General features: G+C 39.4%; 1 protein-coding gene across 1 annotated transcript in view; it reads right to left on the bottom strand.

The window, feature by feature from the left end:
• The window catches only part of LRP1B (LDL receptor related protein 1B), a 1026358-nt gene that overhangs the window by 143272 nt on the left and 867435 nt on the right, over nucleotides 1–15651 (bottom strand). Inside the window, exons 64-68 of the mRNA XM_018554232.1 lie at nucleotides 11118–11211; nucleotides 7671–7787; nucleotides 7205–7324; nucleotides 6511–6630; nucleotides 228–344 (exon numbers count right to left, since the gene is read on the bottom strand). Of these exons, the coding sequence (XP_018409734.1) occupies nucleotides 228–344; nucleotides 6511–6630; nucleotides 7205–7324; nucleotides 7671–7787; nucleotides 11118–11211 (568 nt within the window). The remainder of the gene's footprint in view (nucleotides 1–227; nucleotides 345–6510; nucleotides 6631–7204; nucleotides 7325–7670; nucleotides 7788–11117; nucleotides 11212–15651) is intronic.

Here is a 15651-nt window from a genome sequence, read left to right as displayed (position 1 = left end):
GTTGAATTGCCATGTTTGGTGTGTGTAGTGGGGCTGGTACCTAATCAGAATAGCACAGGGGAAACATTGGAACATGGGGATGAGCTGGAAAGGGGATGAAGACCTGCTGAATTCCATAGAAAATATGTTGCATATGCATTGGATATTTGAAACATTAGAAATTATGGTGTAAGCTCACTTTAAATATATGCTTTTAAATAATCTGCAAGGGCAACCCTGCTACTTACTGCAAGATTCTTCATCTGAGTTGTCACCGCAGTCATTCTGTCCATCACACCGCCAATGATCTGGAATGCAGTTCTTATTTTTGCACTGGAATTCATGAGGACCGCAGGTCTTTTTGTCTGTAATTTAAAAATACTTATTAATAATTGCATTGCTGTTATAGAGAAGTAAATGTAACATATAAGTTACCCCTATGTAAAAGACTAGTGAGGCTGGGCATATCTTAGGAGCCAGGTAGCCATGGCACCTAAAAAATATCCCAACTGCTGCTAATTTGTTTTTGCCTTTGAATTCAGAAAGCATATGTAGCCTACATCTTCACAAGTGCTTGCTAGGTTCTAGGTTAGACTGAATGACACATTTTTTAAAACATACTGTACATAAGGCTCAGTTCACCAATCTAACATGCCTGGATATGTATCCTGATTTTTAAATATTGTGCCAATTATTTTTAGCTGAGTCCAATGAAATTTAAAAATTACAGTCACAAGGCTGAAAAAAGAGTGCCTTAGGCTGATGTTAGAGCTTTGTGAATTGAGCCCGTAGGCTCAGTTCATAAAGCTTTAATATCAGCCAAAGGTTGCTGTTAAAGCAGTGTACTTCCTGGTATGTAAGTGTGCCTAGGCATCCCTGTGCCCACAGCCTTATAGCTGCATATCCGCAGTGTGAAATTTAAGGCACTGGCCTCTGACTGCTGATCTGACCAGATTTGGAGTGAGATTTGGTCATGCCGCTACTTTTCCCCTTGTTGGTGGCTTTGACATGAAGAAGCAAAGTTCTGCCTCTACCAAGATGGCCACATGTGATGACTGAGAACAGAACAGAATGAAAATAAAGTGTATTCATTAATGTGCTACTGTGCCCTCTCCAATTAAGCATGCTGGGAAAGTGTTCATGTCCTGCTGTAGTTGTAGTGGAGGTCCCAGGCTTGGCTATGCTGTGTTAAGAGGAGCAGCTGGATAACACGACCAGCTGTACAGAACTACTAATCATTTGGCAGATTAAACAGTTTATATATATTTATATCTACCATGTTGCCTTGCATTTACTGTAGATGCATCCCCTAAAGTTAACCTTCATGCTAAATAAGCATAACTTTCCAATAGCCATAACCCTATCACCAATATTACTTCTCCACCAAAAATCCCTCAAGCAGACATAGAGCTTTGCTGTACCATACTCTAAGAAATCAACACTGAAAATGAATATGTGTGTTCCAGCACAGCAGATCAGTACCATGGCATCATAGTTGCTCACACTCATCACTCCCTAAACCATTTCAACAATTAACACTTACAGGGTTATTCACAAAAGGGTGGAGTGTTTGGAGAAGGAAGGAGAAGTGAACAATCTAGGACAACATAACTGATATGGAAAAATTCTCCAATTCAGCTCACTTTCCATTACAGCGATGTTGTCCTAGATTGTTCACTTCTCCAAACTTGTCACCCTTTTGTGAATGACCTTGCTAGTTCTTCTAATCTAACCAGACATTTAAAAAGCAAACTTGGCTCCTGACATCCTTGATGTGTCTGTACTAACTCTTCCTACTGCACCTTCCTGTTGGACATCAAAGTTAATAAAGGAAGTATTACTGTAATCTGGGATATCACCTTGTTTCTGATGCAGACCAGATCATCTACAATATGCATTATAAGGATCACATGGAATACACTATATTGCCATATCTATATGGACATCTGCCCATCACATCTATATGAACTTGTTGGACATCCCATTTAAAAAAACATGGGCATTAATATGCAGTTGACCCCTTTTTGCAACTATAACAGCCTCCATTTTTCCGGGGAGGCTTTTCACAAGATTTTAAAGTGTGTCTGTGGGAGTTGGATGAGAAGACTTGGCTCACAATGGACATTCCAATTTATCCCAAAGATGTTCAGTAGGGTTAAGGTCATGGCTTTGTGCAGGCCACTAGAGTTCCTCCACACCAAAGCAAACCATGTCTTTATGGAGCTTGCTTTATGTGAAGGAACAGAAAAAGGGCCTTCCCCAAAAACAACTGTCTAAAATGTCTTTATATATTGTTAGATTAAAAGTGCCTTCCCTGGAATCACCTTAAGTCCTTTAAATGGGCTTCCCACATAATTTTGGCAAAATAGTGTAAAAGTCAGTGTAAAAGATTTATCAAATTTATTTTACCTGAACATCATGCAAAAGATTATTTCAATAATAGTTGTTTTTTTTTGTACTTATATTAGGTTTATGTTATGTAATCATTTCAGATATAAAGTGTTCATTGGAGTTTTCCTTTAATTTCCCATATTTTCATTTATTGATCCAGCCTTTGAAGGGTTTAATAAGTTGAACACAGCTTCCATGGACATGCAGAAAGTGATTTGTCTTTGAAATTAACGTTGCAATTAACGGAAAGCTCAGTGTAATATAAATGAAATGCACACAACATATATTTGGGGATTTATTATGGAAAAATGAGGATGAATGCATGTTTATTTTTCTTTAACTTCCACTGGCTGTGTGTAGTGTTGTTGTTTATTGCCTTCATTAAATGGTGAGCCAGTTGCTAAAATTATCATTAGAAAATTTTTCTTGTTTAGTAAATCTTTTTTTTTTTAAAAAACACTCTATTAAAAAATGAAATGCAAAATATAAATATATACAGTGAAAAAAAGAGAATGAGCTAATTAAATACTATTCCACCAAAATAATTCAAATGTGTACAGTATTAGTTGCTTTCAACCAAACTCTCACGGTAACAATTTTGCCGGTAGAAAATACAAATCCTAATGTAGAATAAATGAATCCTACTGATGGTTTCCCTACTTTAACATTGCTTGGGAGCTTGTGTGGTCATATAAGGTAGAGAGCTGAAAGTATCCCCTTACCAGCTTGCTGGTAAATCTTCATGTGACCAAGCCAAGTCCTTAATTATTATTATTATACAGGATTTATATAGCGCCAACAGTTTGCTCATCGCTTTACAATATAAGGAAGACAATACAATCACAATACAATTCAAGACAAGATGGTAAGGATGGCCCTGCCCTTGAGGGCCCTGCCCCTACAATCCTTCTATAAGGAAAAGCAAAGGATCAAATTACTGCATATGTATTGCTGGTAGTGTCAGGCTAGTAGGTAGCAGGTCCCGGTGCTCAGCTGAAGCACTCAAGGACAGACAGACATCTTTCCGACCATCATTCTCAGGAACTAACCCTATTTATTGGCTGCCTGTGAAGGTTCTCATTTATCCAAGGCATAGTATAGCTAGTAGTAGTTATTCACATTCAGCTGGACTTGCTCTGTAATATGGAAGATGTTTCATAGGTTCTCCGAGACACATCTTCTCCAAGCCATTAAAGCAGTGCCTTGGAGAAGCTACAAAATGTCTTCAACATTACCAAACAAGTCTAGTTAAAGGTGACTACCTACTGCTGCCTATACCCATCTATAGCTATCTACGTTTAATTTCTGCTTACGCTGGCCAGATAACCCTGATGCAATTTCAGAAAAAAAATAGTCTTGATATGGTCTCTTTACTTCATTCCTAAATAGTGATTTGAATTAAGTGTGTGTGTAGCTGTTCCTACTTTTTATCTTTCTATAACCTGCATGTGCTAGATACAACTTAACAAATAACAAAGGCTTATGCTAACATTCCTTTAACACTTTGGTTTCTGTATAGTCTACACTCGTTCTAAAATTACCTAGGGCCACATCCTACAAACTCATCAAAGGAAACAATAAATAATTTCCTCCGCGGTCGGTCATCCTTTCTATGCTTTGTACCCAGGCGAGTATCAACAGCTGATTTTTATGTTTTCAACATCAGTAGGATAACTCCATGACAAAAGATTACATTTGTCTTCTGCATAATGGGGTACAAAGGTTAATTTACTCTGCAACTCTTAATTACTTGCTCAGACCTTTGACACTCTTCTAATTGTGCAGTTAGAAGACGTGTGCTGCACAAGTAATGAATGACTATTCTTTTTAAGTCGCAGTAGGTAACTAATTACTTTAACCAGGTTTGCAAAGTGCATAAAAACTAGTCACTGCTGAGGTTGAAATAGCTGATTATAGAGAGAAGTAGAACATGCATATTTATGAGGCTCTGTGTGCAATCTTTGATCAAACCTTATCTTATTCTATTACGTTCGGTGGGTAGCTCATATGAAGGACACCTGGGCTCATTTGTAAAAACAAGAATAAAGAAAATACAGTAGAGGGAATGTTGCTCCATTCAGGTGTTTCCTTTCTTCAACTGATCTTCAATAGAAAAAAATACTGCTGGAATTTGATTGGTGGGGTCTCTTTTCACTTGGTTTATACATAAAGAACACAGCACAGCCGGATTCTGGCTGCTGGTGAACTTTTGGCTTTCAACAGTCTGAATATTAAGTTTTGAATTATTAGAATTGTGCAGACTTACTTATGAAAAATTAAAGTTGATGAAAAAGCAAATCACTAAAAACTTATATAAGCGTCAACATATATAATATAATATAAATGTAATATAATTCCAAAGGTTGTTTTCAAACATTCTAGATCAGCAGCTTTTATTAACAGAAGACCTGGTGATCCTGTCTAAAGGTCATTTCCTGTTAAGCCCGTGACACACTTCAAGCAAAGCCGTCCAGAGCGAAGCAAAGCTGTCCGGCGTGGAGCTTTGCGTGCAGTGTGTGAGCTGAAAGAAGGTAGATGATTGACTGCACCTTCAGACAATCGGCTCATGCATAACAACCGACCAGATGTCGCATCCTGACGTGCGGGTTTATACGGGCGACCCGATTGGCTGAAGATTACATTTTTAATCTCGGCATGCTAAGCTATGCGAGCTCTCGCAAGCTGACGTGCCAGTGAAAAAATTACATGACACACTGCTCGCGAAGGTAGAGCGCCACCGCTCTACGCTGCTTCACGTGCAGTATATCTCAGCCTTTGCAGGGTGACAACTTCCTCGCAACTGTACTCCTGTGTTGTCACACTGTCACATGCACCCGTGGTGGACACTACAAGTGGTCCACCCAGAAAAAGCAAGCAAGTTGGCTCAGCCCTTGTCACTTTTTTAAGAATTGTAACTTCATTTGGATACATGTATGCCAAAGGTTCGCTACTTACAGAACTGGATTTCCTATCCCCAAATACGTATCTCCTTTTCTATTTTCCTAAGTAAACTTCAGTCTTGATTTTTGTGCAATTCTGTGCCCACCTTAGTCTTGACAATGCTAGAATGTAGACTGGTCACTCACATGTGACAGGCTCCGCAAATGACTCACTATTTTGATACCCGCAGTTAATGCTTTCAGAAATCTGTGCAAAGTATCTCAGGAAGCCACTAGTAAACAGGCCCACAGAACCAGGTAACGTGACAGACACAAAACAAAATGGTGCTGATGTCTGCAAGAGGGCTACATTACACACGTGGCTGGGATTTATAACAAGCAGACCACACTGGGATCTTTGGGCAAGATAGTGCCCAAGAAGTAGACAGGGCACACTTTGACCGCTACCAAATTGAAGTGTTTGTCTCACAGAGACTAAGTAAAGCTAAATAAGATGACAATTATCAATCTTTCACAAAGACTGCACATTTATAATTTAAGTCTGATTATTCATATATTTGCAATGCATATCACAGTCTTAACTAGCCTGCAAGTGGAGCCCCAGCCAAAGTGTTAGAACACAGAGAGAAGTGAGATACTCTATCAGGTAATTATTGCTTTTGTGTCCCCATTATGGAATTATGGTCCCCATGACCACCACTTCCTGCATTCTCTATTGGAGAACCTACTAGCTATTGGTGACAGTGTGACTACTCTATTATTTATTCTCTACTGGAAGCTTTGCAGAAGCACTCTAGTGAAGGCTAAAGGAAATGGTCCCAGGACAGGAAGTGAGTGGAATTTTCCTAACAGGGACATAGAGTGAGCATAACAAAGTTTAAGAAGATCCAACTACACTTCCACTTGGATGGAATTATAGCTTAAAAGACAGAAAAGTAGACACATTCCCGTAAGCGACACAAAATTTGCTAGCCCAAATTATTTTCTATAAAAGATACAATTTAATAAATTAATCAAAAATTGATCTTAATTATATAATCTTTTTTGGCTCCATCGCTTCACTAAACTTTATACTTTTCTCCAACCTAAACAAAAACGAGAGTAATATTCATTAGCACTTCTAGTTGTTTGAACTGATGGTTAAAAAGGCCCAAGCCTCGTATCAAAGATCGAGTGGACAAGAACTCCTTGTCTAGTATACATAAAGCTGCTAGAAATATGTTTAATGGTTGATACTCACCGCAGTTGGCCTCATCTGATCCGTCAGCACAGTCGGAGTCCTCATCGCACACCCAGAGTTTAGATATACAGTGCTTTGTAGTTTTACATTGAAAGTGGTCCGGGGAACAGCTATTTTCAGCTGGTGGAGAACAAAACAGGAGCAGAATTCATCCATTTTAATATGTGTATATTTTAATATGGAACGCATCTTCTCAAGCTTCTTATTCAACGGGTATTACTGCAGAGGTTCCATTAGGCGTACATTGAAATGCGGAACACTGTTTCTAAATCTCTCAAGTAGGTGGCTAGACTCTGCCATAATTACCTGTATTTTAGTAAGATGGGTACCTTAAATAATGTATATAGATTCCTTCTAGTGTGTAGGATTTACACTGTATGTAAAGGAAATTAAATTTAGAAGGAAATAAAAAGGTAAAAGGATCTTAAAGGCAAACAAGTCTTGTTTTTATGACATACTATATATCATTGCTAAATAAAGCATTTTGTAACAAATTGCCTATTTCAATTTGTAGTCAATTATGATTTTACAAAACTGGATTAGTGTGGTGTTCTGCAACACGGGCAGCAGGAGAGGAAAGTATTTACCTCTTTGCAGGGAGCTGTATTATTGACACTTTCAGTTTCAAAATATTGAATCATGTTTTGATATATTATTTGGTGCAATTTAATGTTACATAACGGTGTCAACTTACGGCAGTCAATCTCATCTTCTTCATCCCCGCAGTCATTCTGACCATTGCATCGGAAATTTAATGGGATGCATTTCTGCTTCTTAGTGCATTTGAACTGTCCCGACAAGCAGACATATGTATCTGAAAAGGAATGGGTAAACCATGGTCATTAGCGTTCTTCCTGTAATCTAATGGCCTCTGTCAACGGCTTTTGTTTGCGCCATAACTGTTTTTCTCCCAATACACGTCAATGGGAATGTAAAAGCATCATGAATAAGGTTGAGGCAGCTTAAAAGGAGGTCAAACACACCTATCAATGAAATTATTCTCAGAAGCGTCTTAAAACAGATGGTGAAATGAACCTGAAAATAAGCAGTATGTGCCTATTGACACAAGCCTAAAGCCTGTCGACACAGGCTGTCAATCGAAATTGGTTATCCACTCAAGTGTCATATTCATTAACTTCTCGTCTGGCATAATCACCTACCACAGTTGAGTTCATCAGAGTTGTCTCCACAGTCATTTTCTCCATCGCAGATAAAAGCCGGAAGGGCACATAGTCCACTGCCACACTGGAACCTTCCTGGCTGGCACTTGAACTCAGCTGTCAAATGAGAAAAGGCGCTGTCATTTCTAATAAAGGACTGGACTTTAAATCCTAAATGTAAATAATTGTCCACTAATAGAGAAATAAAGCACAGTTACAGGAATATTGTAATGGTTTGGGTTCAGTTTGTTTTGTTTAGTTACAAAATGTACAGGTGTGGCTGTTTTTTTTTTGTTTTTTTTAACAGAAGAACACCCAAAATTGGGAAAGTAATTATGGCAGGGAGGTCTCATTACTGGAGTATGACATAAACTCAACCCAGCAGGCATTGCCTATAACTAAAACATCACTTCACACTGGGCTAACCCTTAGTTTGTAATAGCAAAATACATTTGGAATTCAATAGTACTGTATGATTTGTTCACAGATAATGGTATTCACAATAATAATTATAAATTGATTTTATCAAAATATTTTGATCTAGAGAATAAATGCGACTCCCTCTTGGGGTCAGGAAGGATTTATTTTGAAGGAAGCAGTAACATTAATCACAGCTGCCCAGGAGTTTTGTTTTGCCTTCCTCTGCACCCTGGTGTTTTTGCTAGGCTCTACTAGACATTTTGACTTGGATATTTGTTTTCAGTCTAATCATCGGTGAATTTAACATCAGCTGTTACACTATGGGGTTGATTTACTAACCTTATAAACACACCACAAACAAGTATACACCTCTGTAGTGTGTTCCCTCCCAGCATGATCTATTGGTGGAATCTAGACACCTTTGTAGTGTGTACACACCCAGCAGGTGTGTTGTGCAAAGCCCTGCATGAATTGCAAGGTGATGTTGTGTAAATTAGCTCTACGTTGTGTTGCTTGTGTTGATGAATGCAGGAATGTAAATGCATGAGCTAACCATTTTTGTCTAAACTGTGAAGCAGCATTATATATGCATCATGCGCATGATTTTTCCATATATGTCATTAGTGGAAATATGCTTTTAGAGACTTGCATGCCGCTATTAGAGCTGCGTGTAGCCTATGGCGCATGCTACATGACGTGCACACACGTAAATACATAAAAACGCGCCATAACGGCGTGAAAATGTGACATGTTGCTCGTGTTTGGTTGATAAATACGCTTTGCTGTGTAAAAATGCACACGCACCTGGTGCGTGCGTGTGTTTAGGTTAGTAAATCACCCCCTATGTGTGATTGTTTTCAGTCATCCCAAATGTCACTTTTGGAAGGATTGATCCTATAATGTGTACATTCTGAAAGAAGCAAGGGGTAATTGTCAAACCAAACTGCTGCACCATTTCGAAATTGTGATTTAGCAAAGCAAGGATCTTGGTGGGCACACCCACTGTGGCCTGATCTCTTCCAATATTAAAATAACTACCCGTGCATTACCCAGCAGTCAACAGCACCAGACAAATGCATTTTCTACTACAGTATCAAAAGAAGAAAAAAAAGCCTTTTGTTTTCATTTCAATTAAGAAACATATTGTAGGCATCCCAACATAGAAGCTGTACGTTTGTTATGACACTTTTTATTCTAGTTGCATGCAACAGAACTCAACTGCAAAACATGCTGGGTAATTAACCAATGTGTCCCATTTTTGAACTGTAAATCCTGTTCATGTTTAATGTTGTTGCCTTTTCTATAGCAGGTAGTGGAGTGTGAAGTAGTTTGCATTCTGAACTTTTTTGCAGGTTTTATAGAACTTGGCACGGCAGCAGCTGGTGTACTGTTAATTAGTTCATAAGCGTGAACCTCATGCATGTACCGTGTTATGTAACAGGACAGGCTGTAACTATCTGTTGGCTCTGAATTATATATACATTTTAAAAAGTCACACAAGTGTAGTTACCTTGTGGCTAATAGACAGAAATGATATGACAGACACAGGTGCAGAACAGGACGTGGGGCACTTTTATTAGAAGTAATATGTGTACATCAAGAAGTAATAGCAGCTTACTAAAATTAGTTTTATAATTCATTTGATGACCGATGTAGAAAAAAACTTTTGGCAGAAGATCCATCTGGTAAAAGCTTGTCGTGTATGCTTTGTCCAGAATATGCAAAGCACTGTCCTACATTCCCCATAATTTTAAATCTTGACGTGTTTTTTCACAGCAGCTAATACAATTCAGGATATTTTTGGGTAGAATTCAGAACCCCAAAAAATAATTTTCAGTCCATAGACCTAAAACCCATAAGAGCTCATTTAGATATGTGCATGTGCGTAGTGGTAGGGTATTTTGGAGCATTAGGCTGGTACATTGACACCTGTCAACTTGCATTTCCTTTATGCATTGATATGCATTACTGAAGCCTGTTCACACATATTTCCAATGCGCTTATGACATCTTTTTGTCTTAGGCTTCATAACATTTTACTTTTTATACAGAATAGGGATATTAGTACCCACCATTCCCAACCAGAAAGACCAAGATGTCTCCCTTTTATCTGCGTTATTGATAGCAAACTTCCTGGCAATAGTGCCCTACTGACAGCTATGCTTCTAAAAGTCTAAGATAATATGTTTGTAAATCAAATAGATCACATTATACTATTTATTTTATACTATTTATTTAAATCCGGTGTACCCATCGCACTCCTGACCGAAAAATACCCTTAGAGTCAGGTGGGTGCCAAAGTGACTGCAGATGCCTCTGCAATCCACAACATTCTGTTTGCCTGTAGAAGGAACCTCTGTTGTTCCGAAACGTCGCTATATGATGTGATAGCAATCGTGTCAATAAACCGTTTTTTACTTGAATACATTATACATACACCAGCTTAGAGATGACACGTCATATAAATCTTGGTGCCCATGCTGTTCCTGGCTGTGGCACAGATCAGTACATGCTGCAACCTCTTTTTTGTGACTTACTACTAATTAACAATATTGCAGCATCACTGAGGAGAGGAAATGCTTCCACCTGCATGTTTTTTTCCATTTTATTAGATAAATATGAAAAACTTAAAATTTATATTTTATACATACATTCCTAGCCATCATCTTGAGCTATAAACTCCTTTTAACATGTTTGCAGAAAAAAAAGTCTGGCGTGTACAGAGCTCAGTAGCTCAGATTAAAGTTTCTGCACACAGCCAAGTTCTCGTCATTCAGAGTTATATGGAAAATCAATTAGAGAAAGACAGTCTGAAAGCATACAGTTACTGCTGATATTCTGTGACACCAGTGCCGAGCATTAAATACTTATTTTATTATTATTATTATTATTATACAGGATTTATATACAATAACAAGAAGTAAAACACCTGTTTAAAAATGTAATAAAAAAAAAACTGAATCTAAACCATTACAATCTGCATTTAAAACACATTTACTATAAGTAATATAACAAAAGATACACTTACGACATTCTGGGGGCTCGTCTGATCCATCACCACAGTCATCAACTGTGTCACACTTCCACCAGAACGGAATGCATTTATCTGTATTACACCGAAACTAAACCAAAAATACAGAAGTTTAAGGTTAATTACACCCTCAGTTTGCTGCCACCAACAGTCAATGTTCTAAATTTCTCCACCTATTCTGTGTTGAGGTTTTTGCAGTTTAATGTGAAAATTCTTTGTCAGTTTGGAAAACAGAAATTATTGGAGTGTTTCAAAGACGTGAATCCTTTGAAGTTCTTCACAGAGCATTTCTCAATGAATCTAAATGTGACAGACGTTCCATAGTTAACTAAACCTGTTATGAGCAAAACTGTGACTGTTCTGCTCGTTGGAAATGAATGTGTCAAAACCCCACAAAACAATCTGAGATGTGTCCCGAATCAAACGTGCCACTTCTATCGCCCAGCTGTATTACTTACGTAAATCCATCCATGGTAGGTATGAATTTCTCAAACCTTCAAGAAGCAATGCATTTGTAATTTGCAGCATTAACACACCATTCTACATGCAACTGTAAAGAAGTAATGAGATATGCTTCGTCAGGAAAAAAACGTGCATGTCTCCAAAGGCCCACTGTAGCCATCTGGGGTTTGTAACTAGACATGACAAAACTCCATAGCTGAGTTTAAAGGTGAATTCCGGTCTTCCCTTCAGTCTTTCACAGTTTGACAGGCTCCTGTTCTGAAATTGTTTACTCTGATTTCACTGCACACTGTGATGTGCACTATAAGCTGCAGTCAGATAGAGCCTGCCTCATTTCCTAGCTGCAGAGTGTCCAGCATTGCTTTGCAGTCTGACTGTTCCTGGCCCACCCATCATTGGTTCTTTCAATGATGGAAGCTCAGTTTCACACACTGGTGTTATCTAGCATGGTCTGCATACAAATACAGTCTATCTGGGACCTCCCACTCCTCCAGACTAACATCCAACCATAATAGCATTTTGATATTTGCACAACTCCACCCAAGAGTCAGCCAACTACTTTGCAAAGAAAATCCAATCTTCTGCAAGGAAATGAAAAATTGGATTAGACTGGATGACTGAAGTCAGCACAACTTTAACTCATTCACTAAGCTAAGTAGAAACTCCATTTGAAAGAGAACATGTTCTACCCATTCAGTAAATGAACTCCATTGCATTAACACTATATGCAGATCAAAGGGGGGATCTTGGATCGGCCTATAATGTTAAAGCAACATTACAATTAAAGAAAAGTGTTATGTTTTTTATAAAATGTAATTTTATTTAACCCCCTATTAAAGTGACTCTAAACAGGAGTTAAACCTTAAAAATAAATTCAAGTAACTTAACAATTAACAAAAATGTAGCTTATTTGTGTATCACTCGGCTGTAGAACCTGAAATCATCTCTGAATTTGTGCTGACTCTGTTCTTCCTTCTGAAGGGGGGGTTACTTTTGTTCCTCATGGTTCCTGTGTGTGTTTTAAAGTAGTCACCACTCCAAGCTAACTCCTGTGATGGACTGCACTCTTGTGTTTAGTTTACTAATTTGTATTGAAATTAGAATCTATCATGGGAGTGAGCTTGGAGTGGTGACTACTTTACAACACACATCGCTCCAAGCTGGCTCCTTTCATGGACAAAGATCCTAATACAAATTAGTGAAATAAACATGAGATTGTAGTCCATCACAGGAGCGAGCTTGGAGCGGTGACTACTTTACAACACACAGGGACCATGGGGACAAAAGTAGCCACCCTCCAGAAGGAAGAACAGTGTCCGCACAAATTCAGAGAAAATTTAAGGAGCTACATTCCAGTGATGCACAAATTAGATACATTTTGGTAACAGTTAGGGTACTTGAATGCATTATTAATATTTAATTCCAGAGTTTAGTGTTACTCTAACCCTTAGTAAATCATGTGGTCATCTTTCATCTCACAAATTCAGCCTTATTTATTGGCAGAGAGGAATTTGTGCATAGTTCAGACCCAGGCTGAAGGTGGATATTGCATTGAAAGGTTTTTTTTTTGTTTAATGCTGTTGGGTTGTTATTTTTACAGAGCCAGCGCTACCACATAGGCAACACAAGCGGCCCCTTGAGGGCGCTGGTGGGGGAGGGAGTAAAAACAGCGCCTCCCTCCCGTAGATAGGAGCAGCACAATCTACGGGGCTCTGATCTTCAGTTTCCTATAGTCAGTGCCCTGCCCAAAAGCTCCCTCTGCTATCTCCCATGCTTGCTGTTCCTGTACTTAATTTTTTTCACTTAACTTTATTGCTATCACACATGAGCTAACAACCCCTGTGTGATAGCATTTGGAGGTGACAGGTTCTCTTTATTGACCCTGTCACCTCCAGGACAGGTGTTCTAGCACAGAACTGTGCTTGAACTCCTGTGAGAGCAGAGAGGGGAAGACTGCTCTCCCCTCTTGCTGTATACACGGAGTGGCAGGGTTACTTTTAAACCTGCCGCTCTGCTCACCACAACGGCGGCCAGTGAGAGACTCAGCGGCAGAGCGAGGAAGAGGTAGGTGCGGGGGGGAAACGAACAAGAGGCTTCACACTACTTTTAGCCTTGCTTTCCCAAAGCAGGGCTAAATGTAGAAAATAACTTACCGCCCGGCACCCGGAACTGCATGTTCCGGGGGTCTGGGTATTCAACATTGCTGCCGCCCCTCCGCTCCATGCTGCCCCGAGGCTGGGCCTCGGTGGCCTTGTGGGGAATCCGGCCCTGTGTATGGTGTATATCTTCTCTACATTGGCGGTCAGTGTGAATACTTTCGTTAAATTGGCGGTCAGTGTGAATACTTTCGTTACATTTGTGGACAGGGCGAATACTTTCGTTACATTGGCGGTCATTGTGAAAATTAATTTGGGGGGGGTGCAAAAATGCACCTTCGCCTGTGTAGGCAAAAATCCTTGCACCGGCCCTGTATTTTTAATATGTACTGGAATTCTGGTTTAGGCTAAAAGATAATTATTAGGCATCATAATATGCCAGACCTTATATTTTGTGTTGCACAACACGGCACCACTGCAATGCCCCACAATTCATGTAATTTTTGGGGTATAGAAAGGGTAAACCTGCTCCCCCAGCACTTGTGTGACAATGCTCCATGCTTCTGGTGCCCATTTGGAGGCCCAAGCACTGTCACATATTACAAGTTTTGATCATCCATATTCACTTAGAACATTTGGAAGGCTTCAGCAATGCTCTCAAGCAGGTTATTGGCTCACAAAAGGTAAGGTCAGGCTTCTTATTGCACAGGACCTATCAGCAGTGGACAAGTTCAGTTGGGAGGTCAGCAGTTGTCCTGGACTTGGTCATACATCTAGGGTGAGGTTGGATGCTTGGTTGGGGGGCTTGTCAGACACTTGATTGGTTTTCTGCAGAATGGTCATATTTGTATTACTATCTATATTCCATGGTGTTATAAAAAAGAAAAAAGAAATCTGGAAGAGATTCTAACTCTTCCGGATATCTAAAACCAAGATACAGATTTTCGGTAGACATACATATCCCTCCTTTGCCTAAACTGATTTACAAGCAAAGCAATACTTTCCTTGTCTGTGGAAAAAAAAATCTCTCTTTTATTGTAGAATAAATAATTAGATACATTAGTTCTGTTGACAACATTGTGGCAACAAAGCAACAGTGCAGTCTGCTTCAAAGGTTTACTGTTACCGTTAAACAGTTATCAGAGGGAAAACATTAACAGCAAAGGCAAATTATTGGTTTGCTTCTTCTTATTAGACTAATGTGTCTGTATGCTGTGTGGCATTGCGTGGCAATACCACAGTGTTAGGTGGCCTAAGCCCCCATTCACATGTAGCGACTTACCTTTGCAGTGGCCGGGATAGCGTGACTTTCGGGGCGACGTTCCAGCGACGATCCAGCGACGATAGCGTAATCTTCTCCGTCGGGCTCCATAGAAAAAAGACAAATCGCGTAAAATCCGCTGGGAAGAGAGACAGGTTGTATCCAGGAGTCAGGGATTCCACCCAGAAGCCAGAGTGAAGCCGGGAGGCTGTGTATGTGTTGGAGGCTCCTGGGAATCAGCCAAGGAGGCTTAGTGAGCCTGGGATACACAAGGGATGTGTGGAAGAGTCACATGCAGTATATGTGACCATGCTGAGTTGGTGAGACATGGTTATACAGTTATTGACGACATGCTGTTTTGCTGATGAAAAGCTACTTTCTGTTCTGGAAGCAATAAAAGACTGTTTTGTTTTATGCTAACGTGGCTTCCAGACTTTGAGCGCTTGCCATTTGTGCTAAATTCCCCAAACATCACAGCTGGTTTAAGGCACATTATCAAATGCACATTTTTGTCTTAGCACTCTAGACACAAACAGGTTATTTGAACAAATACCCAATTTTATGTGAAGTTAGCATTTAGCATAACACATTTGTCTTGATAAGTTCAAAACAGAAAAGAAGTTCAATCGGTAATAGTGTAAGAATTATGTGAATGTACAGCCAAACCTTTTTTTTTTTGAGGGGGGGGGGGGGGTAAATTCCTTTTGGTTTT

Source organism: Nanorana parkeri, unplaced genomic scaffold (assembly GCF_000935625.1).
Source record: "Nanorana parkeri isolate BGI_ZX_2015 unplaced genomic scaffold, ASM93562v1 scaffold148, whole genome shotgun sequence".
NCBI classification, from domain to species: Eukaryota; Metazoa; Chordata; class Amphibia; order Anura; family Dicroglossidae; genus Nanorana; species Nanorana parkeri.
The sequence above is the reverse complement of the archived record's forward strand: the minus strand, read 5'-3'. Positions and strand labels throughout refer to the sequence as shown.